General features: G+C 40.6%; 2 protein-coding genes across 2 annotated transcripts in view; one reads left to right on the top strand and one right to left on the bottom strand.

The window, feature by feature from the left end:
* Nucleotides 1-260: 260 nt before the first annotated feature.
* On the top strand, nucleotides 261-6,773 carry MPLKIP (M-phase specific PLK1 interacting protein). Its single transcript, XM_072153329.1, has 2 exons — nucleotides 261-820; nucleotides 5,006-6,773. Exons 1-2 carry the CDS (start codon nucleotides 425-427, stop codon nucleotides 5,207-5,209), a joined length of 600 nt encoding a protein of 199 aa, XP_072009430.1. The 5' UTR covers nucleotides 261-424; the 3' UTR covers nucleotides 5,210-6,773.
* A 9,469-nt stretch (nucleotides 6,774-16,242) lies between these two features.
* The window catches only part of CDK13 (cyclin dependent kinase 13), a 29,916-nt gene continuing 21,696 nt past the window's right edge, over nucleotides 16,243-24,462 (bottom strand). Inside the window, exons 9-14 of the mRNA XM_072153328.1 lie at nucleotides 23,383-23,460; nucleotides 20,986-21,102; nucleotides 20,737-20,868; nucleotides 20,327-20,529; nucleotides 18,963-19,388; nucleotides 16,243-18,246 (exon numbers count right to left, since the gene is read on the bottom strand). Coding sequence (XP_072009429.1) covers nucleotides 17,426-18,246; nucleotides 18,963-19,388; nucleotides 20,327-20,529; nucleotides 20,737-20,868; nucleotides 20,986-21,102; nucleotides 23,383-23,460 — 1,777 coding nt within the window. The 3' untranslated portion in view covers nucleotides 16,243-17,425. The remainder of the gene's footprint in view (nucleotides 18,247-18,962; nucleotides 19,389-20,326; nucleotides 20,530-20,736; nucleotides 20,869-20,985; nucleotides 21,103-23,382; nucleotides 23,461-24,462) is intronic.

Below are 24,462 nucleotides of genomic sequence, written 5' to 3'. Positions count from 1 at the left end.
TTATTTATATCATCATGGGTTTTTGTGTCAGACGTTCATATTCCCGGAATACCCCTTTAAGTCTTTGGAATGCGTCAAAAAGGCATCAAAAAACATTGTTTGCATAATTACCAATATATACTATAATAAGTGGTATTTTGTGGAAATCTTCTTCTCAATTTTCTACTTCCAGCTTTAAAATCATGTGAAATGAATTAGAAATGAATGGGATAGTCAGTCATACTTGAGATGAAATCAATGAGAGAGATAGAGAACACTCGTCCCCAGGAACCTTTGTTCCGTGCCGACAATAGGCCGGAAGTCTGGGTGTTGTGTTGCACAAGCCGGAAGTTCCGCTCTTGTAGGTACGCAGTGTGTGTGTGAGTACGCAGTACCACCCTATTGGAAGCCGTGCAAGATTTGACCGGGGCAGTTGTTTTTAGCCATGCACAGACAGAATTACAGCTCCCCGAACTCCTCCGGAGCGGGCGGCGGTGAAGGAAGTCCGGGGTCTTTCCGAAGCCCTCCACCCTACACAGGTCCTGGGGGCCCCATGCTTCCTCCACCGCTGCCGGCCTGGGGATATGGCTCTCCGCACACACCCACCTATGGACACAGGCCTCAGAGGCCGTACGGCAGCGGTGGTGGGCCCTTGTCGCCCTCTCAGAGCCCTTATGGGGGCAGGTACGGCGGCCCCTCCCCAGGTAACACACCGCCTCGGCGGCCAAGTCCTCGCTACAATTCGTCTCCTTACGGCAAGTCTCCTGGAGGGAACGCTCAGCATTACCAGCAGCACCATGGCCGCGGCTTCTCCTCTCCCAGACAACCCATGAACTACCAGGTAATAGGGAGAGAAGACAGAAGAGCAGGACGCTCAGTGGTGTCGTGTGTGTATGTAGTGCAGCTCCAATGTGCCTTGTATCACTAGTGCATTCTCATGTATATCTACCTCGTTAGCCCACTATATACTGTAGCGGAATTTAAAAGTATTTGTCTGTATCATGTATAGAGAAAGCTTCCTTATTTATGGTCACTTATTCTATAGCATAAATTTAATAAAAATGAGCACATAATAGTCAAAGCTAGGCTCATATTGTGTGTTGAACACGTTTAGCATGTATTCCTGGAAAGCTCTTGATGTACATGCCAAACGTGTCTATATACATGCCACCTTCTGCACCATGTACCCTGCATCCAGCAGACAATGCTGCACGGAAAAAAATGCAACTTCTGCTGAACATACGCAAGGGGGAGGGGGATTGATAACAGCTTCTATGCCATCATTCTGGCAGTGCAAGAGTTTGTAATTGCAATAGCGACTACGCCACCTCCATGCTATGTGGGCATAGAAAGGAGTGGTGGAGTGGGCAGGCATGGGGCTATGCCAGGTTGGGCCTGCCGTAGTTTTGCCCGGCGACCACATCAAAAGGGCTATGCCTTCTTGATATATCCAGTGCGACAAGGGGACGTGGCCGCAATCATGCGCATGAGCGCCGGCATATGGTAATTCTTAAGGGGATGTTTCTCTGGAGATGTAACTGCCAATTTGGGAGGAAGGGATTCTACTGCTGATAAAGCAGGGAAGTATCCTACTGTATGAGCACACGCTATGATATGTTGTAAGGATACGTCAGCAGGATTACCAACAGAAGGGATGAATAGGATGTGAATCAAGTCTAAACAGGCAGGTGATGTTTAAATACACATTGAAGAATCCCTTAGGTTGGTTGTAAACAAGCAAGTTTGTTCCAAAAATTAGAAGCCATAAACAAGACTTCAATAAAGCCAGTACATATACAATCTCTTTCAATATACAAAATGATTAAAACAGTACCACTGTTAGTGGTACTAACAGTTAAAAAGTATACTTTTCTTATCAATTGCAATAAAATTGGAACACCACATACCACTTGTTACCGTGCATTAATTAAGTGTAAAAAAAACTCATAACCCACAGCTGGCAGGGGTATAACTGAGCAAGGGAATGTTTGGGGACCGCTTTTGTAAAGGTGGGAGCAACTGTGCTGTACGAGTATTTTTTAATGTATGTTATGAAGCAACAAGAATGGCTTCACCAGTGTCTTGATATACTGAATAAGCCATGTGAAGTCTCATTTGATGAACCGTTATCTATCTGGATAAATACATTGGAGGAGATTTATCACTGCTTCTATGGCAGTTTTCTGGCGTAGAAGCAGGGAAAAAATAGCAAATTCTTGCATATGGCAACCTCCACGCCATGTGGGCGTTGAGCGGTGCGGGACCCTACACATGCATGTGGCGAAGGAGCATCGGCATATAAATTTCCCCCATTGTTGTAACTTGGTTTACTTCTATGTTGACCCTTGGTCAAATTGTCATGCAAAAATTGTCCTATGTAGCTATGAGTTTTTCTACCCGTGATGCATGAAAACTAGTGGTATGAGGTGTTTCTATTTTAATCTAATTAATGGTTAAGGTAATCCTTTAAAGTAAACTGTTAGTACCAATATACAATTTTGCTTATTTCAAAAATTAGAACTTCTAAACTGAACTTGACTTTTTGGTGAGTGAGTTTATAAAACCAGCCTTAGAACCTAATCTATAAAGAAGAAGTTGAGAATATTGGCTCATAAGTCCACTGTTTGTAGTACAAGAAAGTTGAGGATCGGCACTACCGACTAGGAATAACTTTGGGGTTGTGTGGGTAATACACTTAAGGTTGCACAGAAGGATTAGGTAGTCAGGTGGTGCTCAACTTGGACAGGAGTAGACATACAATCTGCAGGACACAAAAAGCAGCATTTGCAGGTGAAGTCAGTTTTTATTTTGCAGGGTCATGGTTTACAGGATGGGGCAAGGCAAAATACTTACATTCCCCTTAATGACATATGTACACCCTAAACCTCTGCTTTGCGCCACCTTAAAAATGCAAAAATATGGCTTAATCATTAACAGCTAAAATAGACCAATATATTAAAGGACTACCACCAGGATGAAGGATTCTACATCAAGAACACTAATATACTGGCGGTCCCTGACTTAAGAACACCCGACTTACAGACAACTCCTAGTTACAAATGGACCTTTGGATGTTGGTAATTGACTGTACTTTAGACTTAGTTCTTACAGCTGATTATTGTAGCCTATCAAAGGTGTCTGCAATTGATATTTATTGTTAATCCTGGTACTTATAAAAACCTTTGGGTTGTCATATCTAATATAAATTTGGTCACGGAGACCAAAAAAATATTTGTCTGGCGAAATATACAGTTCCGACTTGCATAAAAATTCAAACCTACAGAAACTATCTTGTAGGTAACCGGGGACAGCCTGCACTGGTGTATGACCCCTCTGGCAGGATCTGCTTATGCCCTTGTTTTTAAGGAAAAAAAACTTTCAAAAATATGCTAATGAGTCAGAGAGAATCCAGAGCCCCTCAGATTCATTTGCATAATTTTACATTTTTGTGTGAAAACCAGGACATGAGATGCTAAAAACAGATCCTGCCAGAGGGTTCACACACCAGTATGTATGTTTGTGTACAATCCTTTATTCTCGTGATAGATGTCCTTTTAAGTATATTAGAGAAGTCGCTTAGCTGTTTCTTTTTTTTCCCCCTCACACCTCTTGTATCGATGATGTAGCCACTTTTCCACATGACCAGTGCAGACAATTCCTAGTATCCGTTCTATATATTACTGTTCAGAGAGGTCCAGAACTGCTGGGAAGAGGAATAAAGGTCATTCTTTTATCACATATTTCCCTTCGGGTAATTTGGAATCTCTTTAATTTGTAAAGGATTTTAATTGTATCCTCAGAATTAAAATTTTCTGATTTTAGAATTGTAGTTATATAGTTATAATTATTGAGTTATACAGCCATTGATTCTACCCTTGGTCTCTAGCGTGTCTGATGTTTAGTTTGTAGTTTTGAGGAGTAGATGTGTGTATGAGGCAAAGCATCAGAAGATACAGTAGATTCCAAATTGATGCAATTATAAGAGTTCCTGACTTGCATTGTCTCAACCATTTCCTGTTACTCCACTGCCTTTTATGTCCTAATTTGGAGTGCCATACTGCAATTACCGTATTTTTCGGACACAAAAAAACCTTTGATTTTCTCAGAAATCAAAGGTGCGCCTTATATATGAACCATACTTGCAGAAAACAGCTGCCTTGAACTGTGCACAGGTCTGCCACCTGCTGGCCATTCATCCTTATAAATAGATGCACCTTATATATGAACCTAGATGTTTTAGCAGGCATTTATTGATGGTGCGCCTTATAGTGCGAAAAATACTGTAGGTAGTGCTGGATTTAGCATGAGTTGTGCTCAGTGGCTACTACTTCTAACCTCGCTACTGGCAGGGAGCTGGGTAGGTGCTTGCCAGCCGCTGTTAAACCCAGGAAGTCAAAGAGTATTTAGAAAGTTCATTATCTTTGATGTCATTCTGCAGGGCTGTAGGGACCTAATAAAGGCATACTATTGTCAGATCTGTATCATGGTGATTGCACAGGCTCCGAAGCGGAGCCCTGCATGTACTGACAGCCAGGTTCCTGCAGCAGTGACCACAGTTGGTGTACTTGCTGTCATTTAACCCCTTAGATGCTGCATTCAGTAATTTTTTACTATTTAAAAAAAAAAAAATCTGTACATGTTTGGTGTCTCCTTAATCGTACCAACTGAATAATTTTATCAAGTACAGTGAACTATGTTAAAACTTTAAGAAATAAACAAGGGGCAAAATATGCATTGTATTCTTGTCCCAAGTATGAAAGTTTTTTTCAGTATGCTATTTTGACCCTACAAATTTAACTCCTTAATTAACTCTGCTCACAAAAAACCCTAATATGCCCCAAAAACTGGGACCATTTGGGAGTCAGTGAGTTAAAGTTTGGGATAGATGTTTTGCGGGATACCTAGAGAGAATTGTCATCCCTGTTAATACATATAAAATGTAAATATTACTATATATGGTTAGTTGTGCTCAAACACTGGAGAACATATATTGAATGTCTCTTTACCTGATGATTTTTTTTCAAAGGGCTCACCCAGGACATCTTCACCATATGGTACACCGCATGGCAGAGAGAAAAGAGTGTCTAATGATGTGGAAAGCTATTACAGACCTTCAATGCTTGAGGACCCCTGGGCTAACCTAAAGCCACTATCCCTAGCTGACATAGACCAACAACAGAGCAATGAGCAAACAACATATACTGGTAAAAAAGGGCGGTATTTTAGCTAACTCCTAAAATCCAATCCTTTTCTGAATAGACAAACACAACAGTTGGTCAAGGACACAGACTTGCACCTTTTTAATTTTGACAACAATTTTTTAATCAGATTTATTTTTTTATCAGTAAATAACTTTTGGAAGTCTAGAGCTTTGGTAAACAATGAAACGACACCAGCAACGAAGAACCAGTAGTTCTCTTATCACCAGCGTAAGTCCTGTGACTGTTTTTCATGGGTTTTCAGATTCCAAGACTTGTTACTACTCAGCAAGAGTTAGGCTTGTATCTGAAGTCTAATTTTTTTTTACTGTTTCTTTCAGTGGATTGCTTTTATTTTTAGGGATTGGAATACAAAATGGGTTTGTATTTCTTTTGTTCTCTGCGAATTTCAAATTTGATGGTTTTATATATACAGAAATGTCCTATGACATCACCAGATCCCTCAGTTTAATTTTTTTCTTTTTTTTTTTTTTTTGTTTAATTTTAGTCCATTACAAAAGCTTGCTATACTACATCAGTTTTTGACATGTACACCTGCTATTGATCAGTATTGTCGATCAGATGTGGGTACTGGTTGTGTGTACATATGTGCTCTCTTTGTTACAAAAAAAAGCTTTACGTTGAGATGATTGCAAGGTTAAAGTTTATCGACATTTTTAATTTATATAAAAACAAAGGCTAAATTCACACCACCACTAGTAGTGTCCACTGCTCATTTTCATAATGGAATAGAAAGTTTTTACCATCCGCTCTGTGTCCATTATTGTTCATGTAGGCAAGTTTCTCTTCTGTTATGCTTTTATTTGTAACGGCAAATAAAGCGTTGGAATTTAGCAAAAGATGCCACAAATAGTGGTGTGAACTAGGCCTAAGAAATGTTTTGTTATAAAACAATACTGTTCCTTTTGGTTAATTATTTTTTAAAATTTTAAGTTAATTTAAAGTAAATCTGCCATCAATATTAAGCATGATAAACCTGAGCCAGTTACTCATAGATCCAGGCACTATGACTGCGGTAATCTTCTTATATTTGTCATCTATGGCCTCCTTCCTTCTAAAAGAAACTTTTATAATTCTAATTCCAGAACCCCGTAGTACCGCAGCTTCGCTGGCTGTTGCAGTGAGCAGAGCAGGTCTCCAATTCCCCTGCATTTCCTGCTGCTTCTAGATTACACAGGCAGGAGGTTGGGTGAGAAGTGTTCTGCTTGTTGTAATGGCCTGTTAATCTGCATCACTGAGGGGCTCTGGTAACGCCCCCAGGACCCTTCAGGCTTATTAGGAAGGAACGAGGGTATGGATAACAATTGTAACAAGATTACCACAGTTATGATGCCTGGATATATAAGTAACTGTCCCTAATTTCATGATGGTTTTTGATGGTAGATTTCCTTTAAACATTAAAGTGTTCAAAAGTCTTATAAAAAAAAAATTAGACATGTTAATTTAAAAAGTTGTGTTTTAATTTGTTACAAATTTAACATTGGACACAAAATATCTGTCAGTCATAATTTTTTATGAAAGGAATGCTGCCTAAGTCAGAGTAATTTGTTAAATAAAAGCAATTTTAATGATGAATGTCTGCAAAATAAGATTATTATACAAGTCTCAATTCGGGATGGCAAAATGCATAAAACAGAGTCCAGTGATTTTCAACATTAACACATCATCTTCGTCTAAGGAGAGAATCTGAAGATTTCCGGAACAATTGCACTGAATGGTACAAGACAAAATTACTTAAAATATAAATTGCAAGATTATTTATAGATTACCTTGTGCTGTATTGTACACCGGTGGGGAAGAGAAGTCCTAAAGGTTTACTGTCGTTATTGTCAGATGACCCCCTTTCTTGTTTATCCATAGCGAAAGTATATTAGGGAAGGCCCATCAAAGAGGCCCCCATTTATCACAAGAATGTAGATGATGTACCCCTAATTTCAATAAACAGATGTATATGCACAATGCCACTTTATCCATCATTGAAGTGAGCAGCACCAAGCATGCATCACCATTACTCATTTTAAATGGGGAAAATGCTATGTGCATTTTTGTGATGGGGAGGGGGGGCAGCCAGCAATAAGACACTCAATTAGATCAAGAGATTGACTTACATTCACAACTTAGTGGCAGTTTCACACCGTTTGTGATCAGCCCATGATCACAGACCATGCAGAATCTTGTGGCACAGGCGGATCACACTGCTTATGGAGTTGCATAGTGCATTTAGAAAAAAGATACAAGTTCAACCAAGGGAATACAATTCTATTTACAGGCGGTCCGCTACTTAAGAACACCCAACTTACAGACAATCCCTAGTTACAAACGGACCTCTGGATGTTAGTAATTTAACATACTTTACTTTACTACAATAAACAGCTTTAACAGTTATCTAAGGTGTCTGTAATTTTTATCGTTTATCCTGGTTCTTATGACCATCCAACATTTTTAAAATCCAATTGTCATAGATGCCAAACAAAATTTGGCTGGGGGTACAATTATAAAATATACAGTTCCGATTTTCATACAAATTCAACTTAAGAACAAACCTACAGAACCTATCCTGTACATAACCCGGGGCCTGCCTGTAATGATGTTCCATAATCGTCTATGTTGTTTTGATGTAAAAAGGCATTTGGACCTTTTAGAAGTTCTCAGCTGTGGCCAGCTCATGAGGCAGCATATTCCACAGATTCGCTGTTCTTATAGTAAAGATGCCTTGTCTCCTCTAGAAATGAAACCAGTGCCCAGTGTCTTTTCTTTTGATGTTCAAGGTTAAAGGACATCAAAAGACAAGTTTTCACCATATTTTTTTTCATGGACTGGTGCCCTGACTTGCAGTGGTAATAATGCATCCCTATCCCTAGAGTCCATACCTGTTTTGGTACACGACAAGAGGTGATGGCAACACAGTATAATGTTAAGTCTATTAAGTTCTGTGTCCAGGCATCTGCTCACCTCTTCATAAAAGTAGATCCTGTAGGTATGACAACTTTTATTCCATGCTGGCTGTCATTATATTATCTGACGTCACGTACTCCTGTAGGTAGTCTTTTAGCATTCCTCCCAATATTTTCCTCACAATGAAAGTAAAGTTTACAGGCCTATAATAGCTTGAAGCTATAGAGCTTGGAATCACACAGATTGAATGGGTTTGCAGCAGCAGTCTGCTTCCTAGCTAAACACCAGGGCTGTGGTAGTCCTCGTTTAGGAATGCAAGCAATCCCATCTCCAGTTCAGCCCTTGACTCTACATGATCACAGATATTGTGAAACTGCCCTAACAGCGACCCCCTAAAAAAAAAAAAAGTGAACGCATGGCCAGGTCATGGTCATTTTCAGCATTTTAAGAAGGTCACACAATCCTTGGTAGCGGTCATGGCACGTTCATGCCATTTGTGTTTTTTTTTCCCTTTAACAATCACATTTTTGCAGGCTATATATAGTTGGATAGCTATGGCTCCGTGTACCCGATATTATAGATCAAAATAAAAATTTGCTTATGTATTCTGGTCCTCTTAATGTGTGACTACTTAGCCAGTCACTGGCTGCACGGGCTACTTGTCTTGACCAGTTATAAATTGTGCTGTTTTAGTAGAAGCAGGACTGTAAAACATTTTCTTTTTCAGGATTCTAGCTTTTCTGTGTAACGCCATTCATCCTTACACTACTGTACTATTAGATTGCACAAGGCTGAAGGCTATGTGCACACAATTGTGTAATGGCTCCGGTATTTACCTCCGCAGAGATTTTGGGGTGCGGTCACACATGGCACTTGAGCTGCATGTATAAACGCAGCACCCGGTGGCAAGCATCATTATGATTGCTTATGCGTTTCTGTGGAAACAAACCATACAAGACGCCAGGTGCTGGTTACTAATTGCATATGTTTCCATTGAAAAGCATATGGGTGAGTGTGTGCAGTGTTCTGTGTGCGCATTGTGTGCGTGTGCATGAGTATTTTTGTTTTCATTGAACCATTGGTGAGCTGGGTTTAGTTACTTTTAAATATAAGACAGAATAGGGACACAATTCATGAGAATTAAAAGTTAAACTCTTTTTTTTTTTTTTTTTTGCTCTTTAAAATTTAAGTGGCCGAGTGGCCCTATTCTGTCTTATATTCAGGAGTATTTTTAACCTTCTGGAAAAATGTTAATGCAACCTTTGACCGCACCCTCATTCATCCCGTTAACCTTTAGAAACCACCAGCAATTGGCTGGCTTTTGATGCAAATAAGGCTGCATTGTTTTGAATGAATGCAATTAGTTTTTTTCTGGATGATGCCACTGCACCAGATCATGAAAGAAAACACGATCCAGAATCTGCTAAGCTACTTGACAACAGTGGTTTATTAGGCCAATCTCTGATCATAGATTACCTAGATTATGTGAAACCGTCTTTCTCCAGAAAGTTTGAATAAGTAAGCTACAAAGGCTACATTGTGTTGTAGTTGACTTTATATTATATTATAATTTAAAATGACTGAGAAATAATATAGCTGTTCCCAGATAAATACAACTGTAGCCCCCCCCCCACACACACACAACAGCAAGTTTAAAAAAATCTAAATATGTATGCAAACATGAATGAATACACATACACATTGAAATATATAAGATGCATACAAACCCACGGCTTTTCTTTTGCCTCTAGCTTCTGGGATTGTTAAAGGTTAAAATGAGGTAGATTTGGAGACCAATCTGTTAAGTATTCCGTAATGTGTTCTTCTGTAGCTGCTAATACTATAGACTACCATAAAGCTACCGTCAAAGCATGATAGATCCAGGCACAGTGACAGTGGTAATCTTCTTATATTTGTTATACATTGCCTCTTTCCTTCTAAAATCAACTTTAGTATGCTATTTAGGCTGTAAGTCTCTGAGGGGGTGTTCTGTGCTCTGGTTTCACAAGCTGTTACACTGTCTTACCCTCCCCCCTTCCTGCTGCTAGATTAAACGGGAAAAGGGAGGAGAGACCTGCTCTGCTCATTGTAACAGCCTGTGAGGCTCTGCTAATGTCCCCAGAGCCCTTCTGGCTCATTAGAATAATTGTGAGACTTGATTTTAGAAGGAAGGAGGCCATGGGTAGCAAATATAAGAAGATTACCAGCATGGTGGCTCAGTGGGTAGCACTTCTGCCTTGCAGCACTGGAGTCCTGAGTTCTAGTCCCACCCAGGTCAACATCTGGAAAGGGTTTGTATGTTCTCTCTGTGTTTGTGTGGGTTTCCTCCGGGTCCTCTGGTTTCTCCCACACTCCAAAACATACTGGTAGGTTGTTTAGATTGTGAGCCCCATGGGGACAGGGACTGCTCTGACAAGCTTTGTGCAGAGCTGCGTAATCTGTGTGCGCTATATAAATAAAGAATTATTAATACCGAAGTCACAGTGCCTGGATCTATGATTTCCTTTGAATATGTGGTCCTAAGATTACATGCCATCTGCATGATGGGGAATAAGCTGCTGAAAGGTGAGTATCTAAGGGCCTTGACTCATGGTACCAAAAAGAAAGGATTATATATTGTGAAGCTAAATTAGGGGCGCAGACTTCAACCATTTTGTCACATATTATTATTCCATTGAACTGGGGCAATATGCCTTTTCTGGAGCTTATATGTTGGTTACAGACTACCACAGGGAAATGCCTGTTTAAGCTGTATTTTTTTTTAATTTGAGCAAAAAATTTGATACTCAATTTCTCCCGAGTTTGCTAATGCCCCATATGTGTTGGTAACTGCTCTATGGGCACACGGCCGGGCATAGAAGGGAAGGAGGCACCATCCAAAGCAGATCTGCATTGTCACATTTTGCAGGCTGGTTTTTGGTAATTTGGACACTTTTCAGGTGAATGATTTAGGGGGATTCAATTGATAAGATTTTTATTAACTCTCTTGGTGTTTATTCTCTGGCTCACCACAATTATGGCGTTATTCACTTGTTTTTCTATCGCCATGTATTAATGGGCATAATATTTAAATTTCTTTGCTTACAGAGCTGTTTTGGGGATGGTTTTTTGCAGGGCAAGATGTACTTTTTATTGATATCATGTCAGGGTAAATATTACCTTTTTGATAATTTTTTTGTAAGGTCAAATGTGAAAATATCATAGTTTACGGAGTTTTTGTTTATTTTTTTTTGTTATACGTGTGTGGACACGGCTCAGAGTTAACACCTAACGCGTTTCCCTGCTAATAGTCGGCGTAGCAGTTCATCAGAGGTGTATATTGGCGACACGATATACACGATGTATGGTGACACGGCGCTCAGAGTATTTCTCCATAATTGAGCCTTGACGTACATATAAAGAGTGTAGGGACATTCTATGACTGTCTCCACTTATGCACTTTAGTGGGTCTCTCTCTGGCCCGAGTAGTGGGAGATATACACTCACCGGCCACTTTATCAGGTACACCATGCTAGTAACGGGTTGGACCCCCTTTTTGCCTTCAGAACTGCCTCAATTCTTCGTGGCATAGATTCAACAAGGTGCTGGAAGCATTCCTCAGAGATTTTGGTCCATATTGACATGATGGCATCACACGGTTGCCGCAGATTTGTCGGCTGCACATCCATGATGCAAATCTCCCGTTCCACCACATCCCAAAGATGCTCTATTGGATTGAGATCTGGTGACTGTGAAGGCCATTTGAGTACAGTGACCTCATTGTCATGTTCAAGAAACCAGTCTGAGATGATTCCAGCTTTATGACATGGCGCATTATGACCACAATGTACCCAACATCTGATGGCTACTTTCAGCAGGATAAAGGGATGGACATGGTCAGCAACAATACTCAGGTAGGCTGTGGCGTTGCAACGATGCTCAATTGGTACCAAGGGGTCCAAAGAGTGCCAAGAAAATATTCCCCACACCATGACACCACCGCCACCAGCCTGAACCGTTGATACAAGGCAGGATGGATCCATGCTTTCATGTTGTTGACGCCAAATTCTGACCCTACCATCCGAATGTTGCAGCAGAAATCGAGACTCATCAGACCAGGCAACGTTTTTCCAATCTTCTACTGTCCAATTTCGATGAGCAAATTGTAGCCTCAGTTTCCTGTTCTTAGCTGAAAGGAGTGGCACCCAGTGTGGTCTTCTGCTGCTGTAGCCCATCTGCCTCAAAGTTCGACGTACTGTGCGTTCAGAGATGCTCTTCTGCCTACCTTGGTTGTAACGGGTGGCGATTTGAGTCACTGTTGCCTTTCTATCAGCTCGAACCAGTCTGCCCATTCTCCTCTGACCTCTGGCATCAACAAGGCATTTCCGCCCACAGAACTGCCGCTCACTGGATGTTTTTTCTTTTTCGGAACATTCTCTGTAAACCCTAGAGATTGGTTGTGCGTGAAAATCCCAGTAGATCAGCAGTTTCTGAAATACTCAGACCAGCCCTTCTGGCACCAACAACCATGCCACGTTCAAAGGCACTCAAATCAGGGAATGTGTGAAGAGGGCCGAGTCCTCTTCATACAAGGGTGGGGGTTGTTGCATATTGCAGCAAACCCCCACCGCTAAAAACCGACTGCGGCTATTAACCCTTTGTTGCCGCCGGCAAAGACGGCTGCGCGCGGGCGCCGCCATCTTTATTACGATCGTCGCTCCCCCGAACGTCATCGGGGGGCGGCGATCAGTTGCCATGCTAGCCTCTGATCTTCGTTTGACCAGAGGCTACTTGGCCTCTGCAGATTCGTACAATGAGCCAGTGGCTCATTGTAATGAATGAGCTGCAAAAATGCTATATATTGCCATACAGTAGTATCGCAGTATATGGTAGGAGCGATCTGACCATCTAGGGTTAATGTACCCTAGATGGTCTTAGACAGTGATGGCGAACCTTTTAGAGACCGAGTGCCCAAGCTACAACCAAAATTCACTTATTTACCGTGAAGTGCCATGGCATTTTAAGCAGTAACATATTGCTACCTGTTATTCCACATCTTTCAATCATATTGGCCCCCTGAGGACACCAATACAGTTGAAAGAAATAGTGTAAATTCAGACTCTTATTGTAGCTTCTATTCAGGGTCTCTGTGTAGAGGAAGAATTAGGGGTTCAGCTAGGTAACTCAAAAAGATACTGCAGCCCACACTTTCTCACTTTTCCCGCAGTTCCAAACAACCAATGAAGTGTTGCTTTAAAATAGCGCTGAGAGCAGCATTTCTTAAGTGGCCAAGGTTGCAGAAAGATTCGGTGGATTTGTTCCTGTCTGGTGAACTCTGTCCTGGGGTGATAGCCATAGGTTCGCCACCACTGGTCTAAGAAATAGTGAAAAAAAATAAAAAAGTTTAAAAAATAAAAATTAATATTAAACATTCAAATCACCCCCCTTTCCCTAGAACTGATATAAAACATAATAAACAGTAAAAATCACAGACACATTCGGTATCGCCGCGTCAGAGAATGCCCAATCTATCAAAATATAAAAACTGTTACGGCGGTGACCTCAAAGACGGGAAATGGTGCCGAAATGCAACTTCTTTACACCTTTTTACATCACATAAAAAATTGAATAAAAAGTGATCAAAATGTCGCACAGACCTCAAAATGGTAGCAATGAAAACGTTGGCTCATTTTGCCAAAAAATTACACCTCAAACAGCTCCGTACCCCAAAGTATGAAAAAGTTATTAGCGTCAGAAGATGGCAAAAAAAATTTTTTGTACACATTTAATTTTTGAAAATGTATTAATGCAATAAAACCTGTATAAATTTGGTATCACCGCGATCGCACCGAACCAAAGAATAAAACTGAGGTGGTGTTATTTGGAGCGCACAGTCAAAGTCGTAAAAACGGAGCCCACAAAAACATTTCCACATTTGGAATTTTTTCCATTTTCGCAGTACACGGCATGCTAAAATAAATAACATTACGGGAAAGTAAAATTTGTTACGCACAAAATAAGCCCTCACATAGCTCTGTACACGGAAAAATGAAAAAAAAGTTATGGATTTTTGAAGGTGGAGAGCGAGAAATGAGAGAAAAAACCCTGCGTCCTTAAGGGGTTAATCAAAATATTAGAAATTAACTTTTTTTTTTACAACTATTTTATTTGTACAGTTACTTTTGAGACCGTGAAATGAAGGGAATCTAGTTCCTCACATTTTTACACAATCCTTTTGTTTAATGCACCAAAATAAAGCCGAAAGTCTGAACATGCATTGAAATGGTTTTATTTAAAATTCATTGTAGTAATGTACAGAACCAAACTAAAAGGGGTTGGCCACTTTACCTCATGTTTTTTGTAATGTGTGTGTAAGTGTGGGTGGCAGGATATTAGGTAATTTACTAATGCACATCTATTAAAAGCTATGCTGCACTTTCTTGATATGTAAAGTGTAGTCTCCTGTCTTGCCTTATCAGACAGACATCCCTGTCCATAAAATGGCCGCAGATGGAGGGTCATGAGATCTCTATCTGTCCATGAACGATCGTTAGTTAGAGATCACATGACCCTCCATCTGTGGCCATTTTATGGACACATTACAAAAAACATTAGATAAAGCGGCCAACCCCTTTAAAGGAAACCTACCATTTGATGCATTATGAAGCAAACATACCTTGAGAATGCTGTAGCTACACTGATGCAGGATCATATCTAGGTTGATCCTTGAGCTGAGTGGTTTTGCTAAACAAACAATTATAACATTCAGGACCTTCGGAAAGCTGGGTCAGGCTGGCTGAACACATTACACACAGGAGCTTGTAATGACAAATGGAGAATTAGACAAGACATGACCAATCAACCTGAGCTCGATCACTCATATACAGCAGCAATTGATTATTCTTCCTTCAGACACAACCCAGGGATTACATCATCCTCTCCTGCAGTGAATAACTAATGTGCTAGGAGAAACGCTGAACCAGCCATAGAAGGCACAGAGCTTCATTATCATAATGTTATATCTGTTTTATCAGCAGAACCACTCAGTACAGGGATTTATCAAGATATGATCCTGCATCAGTGTACTTACAGCATTCTCAAGGTATGTTTGCTTCATAATGCATCAAATCAAGTGGTAGGTTTCCTTTAAAGGAAACCTACCATGTGAAATAGTAGGTGTAAGCTGCAAATACCGAGCACTAGCTCAGGGTGAGCTGTTGCCGGAGCTTATTTTCGTTATTGTCATAAACCGCTGTATTGCGGTTTAAACACTATTTAATTTTTTATATGTGAAGCAGCTTCGGCGCACCAAGCGCGCGCCTACATAGGCCGGTCGCGGGCATGGTGCGCCAAAGCTGCTTCACAGATAAACATTAAAAAATGTTTAAGCCGGAAATACAGCGGTTTATGACAATAACGAAAATAAGCTTGGTATTTGCAGCTTACACCTACTATTTCACGTTGGAGCTTTCCTTTAAGCTCATAAGTATTTGTACACAAACTATATATACAAAAGAATGGTGTCAGGGAGGTAAGGATTGGTGATGAAGGGGGGTGGGGGTGCGCCGAGTTGTTATGGGACTGGCCTTGGCCTCAAGTTTTACCTAGAAGAGAGTTGTATGCTCCCAATATTATGCGAACCTATGTAAAAAGTCCTTTTCCCTTCCAGAAGTGTGCACAGGCATGAGTAGGGAGGTTGTACGGAAAGAACTTAATTGGCCTACACAGAGGCCTACTCCCCACTGCACTTGACCACCACTGGGTGAATGGCTAGAGATTACAAGCACAAATGCTCTTTCGTAGACACGCTCCAAAGTCTGCAGAGATGACAAAACTGTTTTAACGGCAATGGGGAATCTGCTCTATAGAAATACTTCTAGATTTAGAATGGGCCAAAAATTCTTGTAGGTTTATGCATATTTGTCAATTTGGCAAGCTTTGTGCAGCATGATCTGTAGGCGCTATACAGGCGGTCCCCTACTTAAGGACACCCGACTTACAGACAACCCATAGTTACAGACGGACCCCTCTGCCCACTGTGACCTCTGGTGAAGCTCTCTGGATGCTTTACTATAGTCCCAGATTGCAATGATCAGCTGTAAGGTGTCTGTAATGCAGCTTTATTGATAATTCTTGGTCCAATTACACCAAAAATTTTGAAACTCCAAATGTCACTGGGGCAAAAGAAAAAAAATTGTCTAGAACTTCCATTATAAAATATACAGTTTCGACTTACATACAAATTCAACTTAAGAACAAACCTCCAGACCCTATCTTGTATGTAACCCGGGGACTGCCTGTATAAGAATTATTATTATTACAGTACCTTTCTAATGTTATTCACTACATCTCCACCACCAACTACTGACGCTAAACCTGTCCAGGTGCTGCAGTCGCACCAGAAGATCAGCTGAGAGCATAAATTCCCATAAAAATGGTGAGGAATATTCATATATATTTTTTTTTTAGGTAACTATGTAACATTCTAGAGCAATATAAATTAAGTGCACTTCTATTTACAAAAATTTCATTGTATATAGTTATTGATTTTCTGAAGCTACAGCCACTCTTGTACCACCATTTCACAGAGCAGCGTACAGATTATTCGGGTTTGCTGGTCCTGGTTTCATTCCCAAGACTTTATTAAAAAATGGATCAATTATATAAACATGTAGGCTCTTCTAATGTGCTGTGGCTGCTATACAGTGAAAAAGTTGAGTCTAGTAAAACATTTCATGTAAGATCAGACTTCAGAATTTGGCGTTTTAATCAACATTTATTTCCTTAACCTTTATAGAAAGAAAACAGTTGATAAAACGTTTGCATCACAAGAATTTTTTTTTTTTTTGTCTGAAATGAGCACAAAGTTTCACAATGACACAAAGCTGTGAAAGAACGGACAGTGACCTTTGACTAGGTACTTTTGTACAAAGAAACATCAAGGAATTAAAGCACTGCCCTGGCGTTACCAAACATTGGTCCAAATGTACAAAAAATAAGCATGAGTGTGCCGATTCTTCAAAATTTCAGCAAGTGCAAGGGGACAAAACTAAAAAGGATGTCCTTAAAATGGATATCAAACTAAAAAGGAAAGTACAAAATAAAGTTTTCTGCTAGTATTTGTCAATGTGTCAATTACTTTGCTCTCAAAATGCAGACTCAATTGCAGTCATCCCTATATCTCCCACTGTCGTCGTATTGCAAGACCATTTTTTTATTTTATTTTTATACATAAAAATAAAGCTGTTGTCCAATCAATTATCAAGTCTACTATTTGGCTGCTGTAAAACGCAGCCAGGCGGAAAAGTAAAAAGTCATTCCAGATAGAAATATTTTGCCTGAGGGAAGAAAAATTAGAATGGTAAACCCCTCCCCCGACCTCTGACATAGGTGCCCATATGTCCTCCGTGTCCTTGAGAGAAGGGGGGGCCCTGGTGAGGGGATGTCCATGCAGGTCTGTGCATTATGGCAGGTAAACCAAGATGCTCTGGTATATTAGTGCCGAAACCAAAATTAGGCATTTTTGTTGGCAAGTTATGATTGTCCAAACCTGCAGAAAGATTGTTTCCCAGAAGTACTGTCGGACTTTGACTATACTCAAATCTGTGGTCTTTGTCGCCACTGAACATATTGGAGCCAGCACTGAGGTAGCTGTCCCTGTAAGTGGTGGCAGAGTTACAAAAGGGTTCAGGAAAAGCCGGGTGTGCTGGGAGCAGGTTACCAATCTGAGATGAAGAAGTACTGTAGTTGTCAACAGGCTGAGTTTCAAGGTGCCCTTCCAAAACTGCAACACCAGGCATGTTTGCTGCCATGTCACTGTTATAAGTGGCTGGCAAGAAAGTTTGTCCGAAATTTTCTGTGCAGTCCTGTGCCTTCAGAAAAGATGCTCCCCCAGTGTAATCTGTACCAGTTTTATCCTCTTCCTGAGCCTGGTGCTGAGCAATTATCTGTAAGAGTGCTGCCTTCACTTGTGCATGAGGGTCACCAGTAGAGGGAACGCTGGCACTTGGTACCTGCTGCATTTCTGTCCGATAATCAAGGTCTTCCTCACCCACTGGTGGCGGTTCTGGTGGCTCAGGAGGCCGTTGATCTGGAGGCAAAATGTGAGGAAGGTTTTGTTCATTTGGTAGATCTTTGAGTGTTGGCTCTGGGCTGGCCTCACTGGCATTTTCATCTAGGAAAAAATTAATAAAATTAGATATCGTTCTAAAGAATTAGTACAACTTATGTCAAATTTAGGACAGGTTCAGTTGCTGCAGGATTTATATGCAGTTTCTACACTACAAAACCACCAATCATCAATTGCCCTTCCTGACCTGCATTTTATTTTGTCTAGTCAACCTGCTCTACACAGACAAGAAGCAAACCGGATTCACTCATATGCCAAACTTTCACAGGTGGCAGCTAGTGGCCAAATCTTTATTCTTTTAGTATAAAGGCAAAAATCTGATCTAAAATGAACTTTAATGATTCAATTTGTCATTTTGGCTGTTTTTAATTTTAGACAATCGAGGTGAGCTGAAAATAACCATAATTAATATGATAATATCAAATGGATGTGTATATCCAGCACGTCTCCCTTTCCACAATACATCTGTTTTTATTGGTAATATATAAACTCACATAACCTATGTGCACAGTGCAATGCATGCATAGTGTATCACCACATTCGGCACACTTCCCACACTGCAATTGATAGAGCAAGTCCTATTTCTGCCGCGGGGGCAGTTACTTCAGTAAGTTATAGGTGGGGTGAGTGGACATGTGCATGAGGCCTAGCATCGGTGACTGCACTAGGCAGCTCAAGATGGTCCAGAGCAGCTTGACCAATTAAAAGAAAGATCGGCCAAACTAGTATACATGTATCTATTACTTAGCCACATTACATACCGATAGGTGCAGGGCTGGGTGGTCGCCTGGGTTTCAGAGTCTCCTCATTTGGCTTATTTTCAGGAGCCACTTGTACTACCTCAGAGCTTTGTTTTTGTTCCTGCTCTTTCACCAGCTGAGACAATAAGACGGCAAAGGTGCTTTGAATAGAAGCTTGAGACGCTTCTGCTGAAGTCTTCGTCAGCTCAGGAGTAGGTGCTGCAGCAGGAAGAGGAAGCTCTTCTGGTGGTTCTGGAGGTTTATTAGTGGATGCAAGAATACCAGCTGGAAGATTCAGATTATTCAGCTGCTGCTGAGTTTCTGGGTTCACCTTAATGTCCATAACTTGGGCAAATTGTGCCATACTGACACTGCTCTGCGACTGCAGTAAATTCAGCAATATAGCCACTTGACTCTGATTCAGCTGCTGTCCAATGCTCGAGAAACCTTCAAAAAATATAAAGTAAAACCATAAATTATGACAAATCACCTGTGCAGGTAGACAAATATTTGTCAAAAACTTTGTTTTAATCCTTGCTTTTGTAACACAATGTCCTTCTCAGAAGTTACATAATAACAGCTTGAGGAATATATGTACATTCTCCCAATGTACAGTACATCCGAAATGGATAGTAGATAATTAACAAGGGCTAGTTAATAGAGATGTGTGGTAAGGGACAACGAATATTGTACACAACAGAAACTGGGGCACCAGGTCTTAGACTAAATTATTCTTGTTTCTCTGATACTAGTCTTTGTGTTAAATACTCTCCAAAGATGTGTGGTGTGTTCAAAGACAAAACTGGAGAGGATAGCCCCATTGGGGGCAAAGGTAGTACAAAATGGGCTGTATAAAACCACTTAACCTCTTTTATATCCAAATATTTTGGGCCTTTAGGACCTTGCAGTTTCCCAACCCCATCATTAAAAGGTGAAGGTGTATTGACAGGGCTATAATATCTTTTCCATTTGTACTACAGGTAGTCACTGGGTTACAATTAAGATAGGTTGAATTTGTATGCAAATAGAAACTGGCACATTTTCTAATTGCAGCTTCTTTTATTGTTCCTGTGACAATTGGATTAAAAAAAAAATGCCGTCATATGAACAAGGATTGTCAATAAAGCTTTATTACAGACACCTTGCAGCTGATCATTGCACCCTGGGACAAGATTGTCAATGTTACAACATTACCATCCTTTAAATATTTTAATTCCAGGGGAGCTTCCAATGCTGTCCATGCCTTAGAGTACATTCACCCCTGTGCCAAGCTACTTTAATATTATATTTTGACCAAGATAAGTTTACTTCTTTGCACACCATCTTTAAATAGGGAAGGCAAACTGTTTTCCTGCTCAAAGGCCCTGTTGTTTTTGTGCTCTTACCTAATCCAACACCAGGAAATCCCTGAGTTTTCTGACAAGAAGCCGGCAAGCTCTGGGGTGTGCTACTTCTGCTATCATCCAGGCCCACAGATAAGTCTTTTCTTGGTATTTTTGGTGCCGTTGCATCATCGGGCATGCCCATTTGTTTCTGTCTTCGGCGTTTCTTACTCCACAACTCATGACAATCTTGCCAGAGAGGAAGGCTGAAAGAAACAAACCTCATTTAATAAACTTAAGTGTTGAATCCTAAAAATGGTAACCATGGTTCAATGTACTTGGGTATACAGCAATGAGGCGGAACCATGAAATTGAATAAATAATGCTAGCGGAAAACTGGATATTGAAAGCAACAGGTTAGCATATTGTCCTTGCGAGCAACACAGCTGAAGGGAGTGCCAAGTATTACTTACTCAGGTGGTGCCATTTTTGATGGATCCACATCCCGAAGGAACTCGCACTGCAGAGCCTGTTCCGCTGTGCACCTTTTACTGGGATCCAGTGCTAGCATATGATCAAACAAATCTAATGCTGCTGGAGGAACGCTGAAACATAATCAGAGGATTTTTCTGTAATAAAATTGCCTACATTTCATAGTAGAGTGAATCCGTCTCTCATTATTTAATATTACTAATGTATAAGAAATCAAATGGTATTCTTACAAAGCAAATTCTTCTCTGAGTTTTCGGCGGTATTGCTTCTTTGGTTTCATGGTGTTGAAATACGGTAACTTTATCACATCAGGCCATACAGCAGGACACGGACTTCCACACATGCGGCTTAGGGAGGAATGCAGAAAAATACAGCAGGTAAGTACAGATGCTAATTTATACCTCAAGCACACCTTAATTTAGGATATGGAAATGCAAGTTATTACAAAGTTACAAAATATTGCAGCATGGAGTAACACAGTAAACACAGACCTCCTACAAAATAAAAACACTTCAAACAGCTAATCGGCGGCATGCAAGTGTCACAAGTGGATTTGTCTGCTGCCTTACACCATTAACACCCACAGCGGGTTTAAGCGACAGAAGTCACCCACTGTGTAGGGGGGATGGTAAAAGAGGCATAGTTTATTTTCTTTTACCATCTTGATAAACTTATTTACCTCCTTAGTAACGTGGCCTGAAAAAGCTCTAGTGACTGGCCAGTTTTACCAAATTTTCATTTGCGCCAGTTTAAGGCCCATAACTTTTTTTTTTTGCGGTACACAAAGCTAATTAAAAAGGTAATAAACGTTTGGACTTTTCATTTTTAGTATAATATAATTTATAGTACTTTTTTAAATTTTCAAATGAACTTAAACTGAACATGCTTTTTGTAGTGTAGCGGGGGATTTTTTTTTTATTATATGGAGAAATGTCATTGTGTTTTTATGAATATTATTTTTTTTTGCGGTTTTGTTTTTACTTTATTTGTCCCCCATGAGGTCATAAAAGATTTTACTTTATGTTTTCTCTTTTACAAGATTTTCCATGTAAGGCCCCTTCCACACTAGCGTTGCGTTTCACGTCAGGGTGCAATGCGTGAAAAACTGACGTTTTTGGCTGCGTTTTTGTTCCATTTTTCCTTGGAGTAATTAGCGTTTTTGGCGCATTTTTCACGCGCGAGTCAATGGGAGAATCGAGCATTTTTCAAAGGGACCATGGTTTGGGATTAAAATGTGTTATTTAATTAAAAAATAATGTCTTCTGATAAGTTGCAAACATCTGCGATCTATTCTTCACTGTTCCCCGTGTATATTATCTCCCGACAAGTTAGCAGATGTGAAGAACAGTGAAGAATAGAATAAAAACAGTGAACACAGGATCATTTAAGAGAAAAACACAGTGCAGAATAGATTACAGATGTTCGGCACATCTGCTTACTTGTCGGGAGATACGCGCGGAACGGTGCGCACAAAAGAGCATGTGAAGAACAATATATATGTGTGTGAAGAACACATTGCAGATGTTTAAATACATCTGCAATGTGTTCTTCACACACATATATATTGTTCTTCACATGCTATTTTGGGCGCACCGTTCCGCGCGTATCTCCCGATAAGTAAGCAGATGTGCCGAACATCTGTAATCTATTCTGCACTGTGTTTTTCTCTTAAATGATCCTGTGTTCACTGTTTTTATTCTATTCTTCACTGTTCTTCATTGTGTTTTTTTAATTAAATGATCGTTCGCGAGCAGGGGAAATACTGTTATTCTGGTCACCTAGCAACCCTTACGTTTAAAACGCATTGCACTCGCATTGCACTTGCAATGTTCGCGAGTGCAATGCGTTTTTGATACGTCCCCATAGACTTGAATGGGGCGTGAAACGCAAAAATAGAGCATGCTGCGATTTTGACGCGCGTGCAAACGAACGCAAGCACGCGCGTGAAAAACAATGCTAATGAAGAAAGAGCCATTGAATACAATGGGACAGAGTGCAATGCAATGCATTTGACGCGCAGAACTCGCGCGTGAAAAACGCCAGTGTAGAAGGGGCTTAACTGAGGCATCTGTAAGAGCCTCATTTACAAGGGAAAACCATCACCTGTGACTGGGGATTCAAATCAGAGCTGTACTGGGTCTAATTAGACCCAGCAGCTCTGATTCACCTCTTTAGACTCGGCGGTCACATGACCACCGAATCTATGGAGCTGGTGGCCACGCCGGCTTTGCTCCTCTATGCATCGTGCTTGTTCAGCGCGATGCTGCGAGGAGTGGAGAAGCGGTAACAAACCGCATATCCCTTCTCCCTAGGGTCTTCGGGTGCCTCTGACATCCGGAAACTGTGTCCTGCTCCCGCGGCTGCCGAGGGAGCAGCAGAAAACTACAGTGACGTCTAAAGACGTTGCTGCAGACTCTGAATAGAGTTAAATATGCCTTTCACAGAATTCTTGGTGGGGAATGCATAACCTTTAAGATTGAAAATCTATAAAGTGGCCTCCAGAAAGAAACTGAAATATTCCTATTCACATTTAAATAGTCCACATTTAAATTAGGAGATAACAAGGGACTTCTCTACATACAGTGCTCTATGTAAAACTAAAGTTTAAAAGCATGCCTCACTCTCACCTTATGAGTTCAAGTTGTGCTAATTCTTGATTTGCTTGGAAGATCGGTTTCTTTGTAAACAGCTCACCAAGAATACACCTATCAAAATGAGAAAAAAAAAAATACAAAAAAACTTAAAAGTGTTGCTCTTCAGAAGTCAAATGAAATATGTTATAATGGGCAAGTTATTAGGTCTCAATCTACATAGATACTACATTATGTTATACTTCAAAAATGAAAATATAAAAATATATTATGTGTGTGCACCTTTATTTACACAAGACCACAGCGAAATAAAGGTAATGGTAAGGTTTTTTGCTGGAAACCTTGGAATGTTGCTATTTTTCACACACATATTATATGTATATACTCGAGTATGAGACAAGTTTGTCACCAAACAATGTACTGAAAACCCCAACTTGGCTTATACTGAAGTCCATGGAAAAAAACAAAAGACAAACACTCTACTCACATTTCCAACGCCCCTGCGTGCTGCGCCGCACAGGCGATTTCCGACATCATAGTGTGTTTGGCGTTTCGGCTGTGCAACATTTGGTGATTGTAAATGCGACTTGCAGATTCCTTTAGCAGACATACACTCAGCTTTATATACCAGATAGTGAGAAGTGTAATTTGGGCGGACAGGGTACCTGATGTACAGGTAAAACCCCTTGATTTGTCTGCTGTAACATGAGGGTTAAAGTAGACATGTGGTAAGCAGGTGTCTACTAGGATGTCTATGCTGGCTCTGCCAACATAGACGAAACAGAAAAGTCTGTATTGGGCCCGCTTACTGTGGAGGAGCGGTAGGCTGGTAGTGGGACGCCGATTCTATCCTGGCTTTGGTGATTTTGTATATCCCACAGGGACGGGTGCATACAAAGTTAATAGAGAGCCACCTCATCTTTCTGGTCACGTGCAGGTGCCTGGCAGCCAGGTACACGTTTAGAGAGGGGCCTGAGCCTGCATTAGTTATTGCTCAGCCAAACAGGATTTGTTTTGTTTATGCCTTTGCATAGGCTGAATTTATATTGTTAGCTTCAGTGTGCAAATAAAAAATGGACTATAACCTGTGAGTGTCCCCGATTCCTGCACTACTAC

The sequence above is a fragment of the Engystomops pustulosus genome, chromosome 5 (genome assembly GCF_040894005.1).
Source record: "Engystomops pustulosus chromosome 5, aEngPut4.maternal, whole genome shotgun sequence".
Classification (NCBI taxonomy): domain Eukaryota; kingdom Metazoa; phylum Chordata; class Amphibia; order Anura; family Leptodactylidae; genus Engystomops; species Engystomops pustulosus.
Note: the sequence above shows the minus strand (reverse complement) of the source record. Positions and strands in the feature narration are given on the sequence as shown.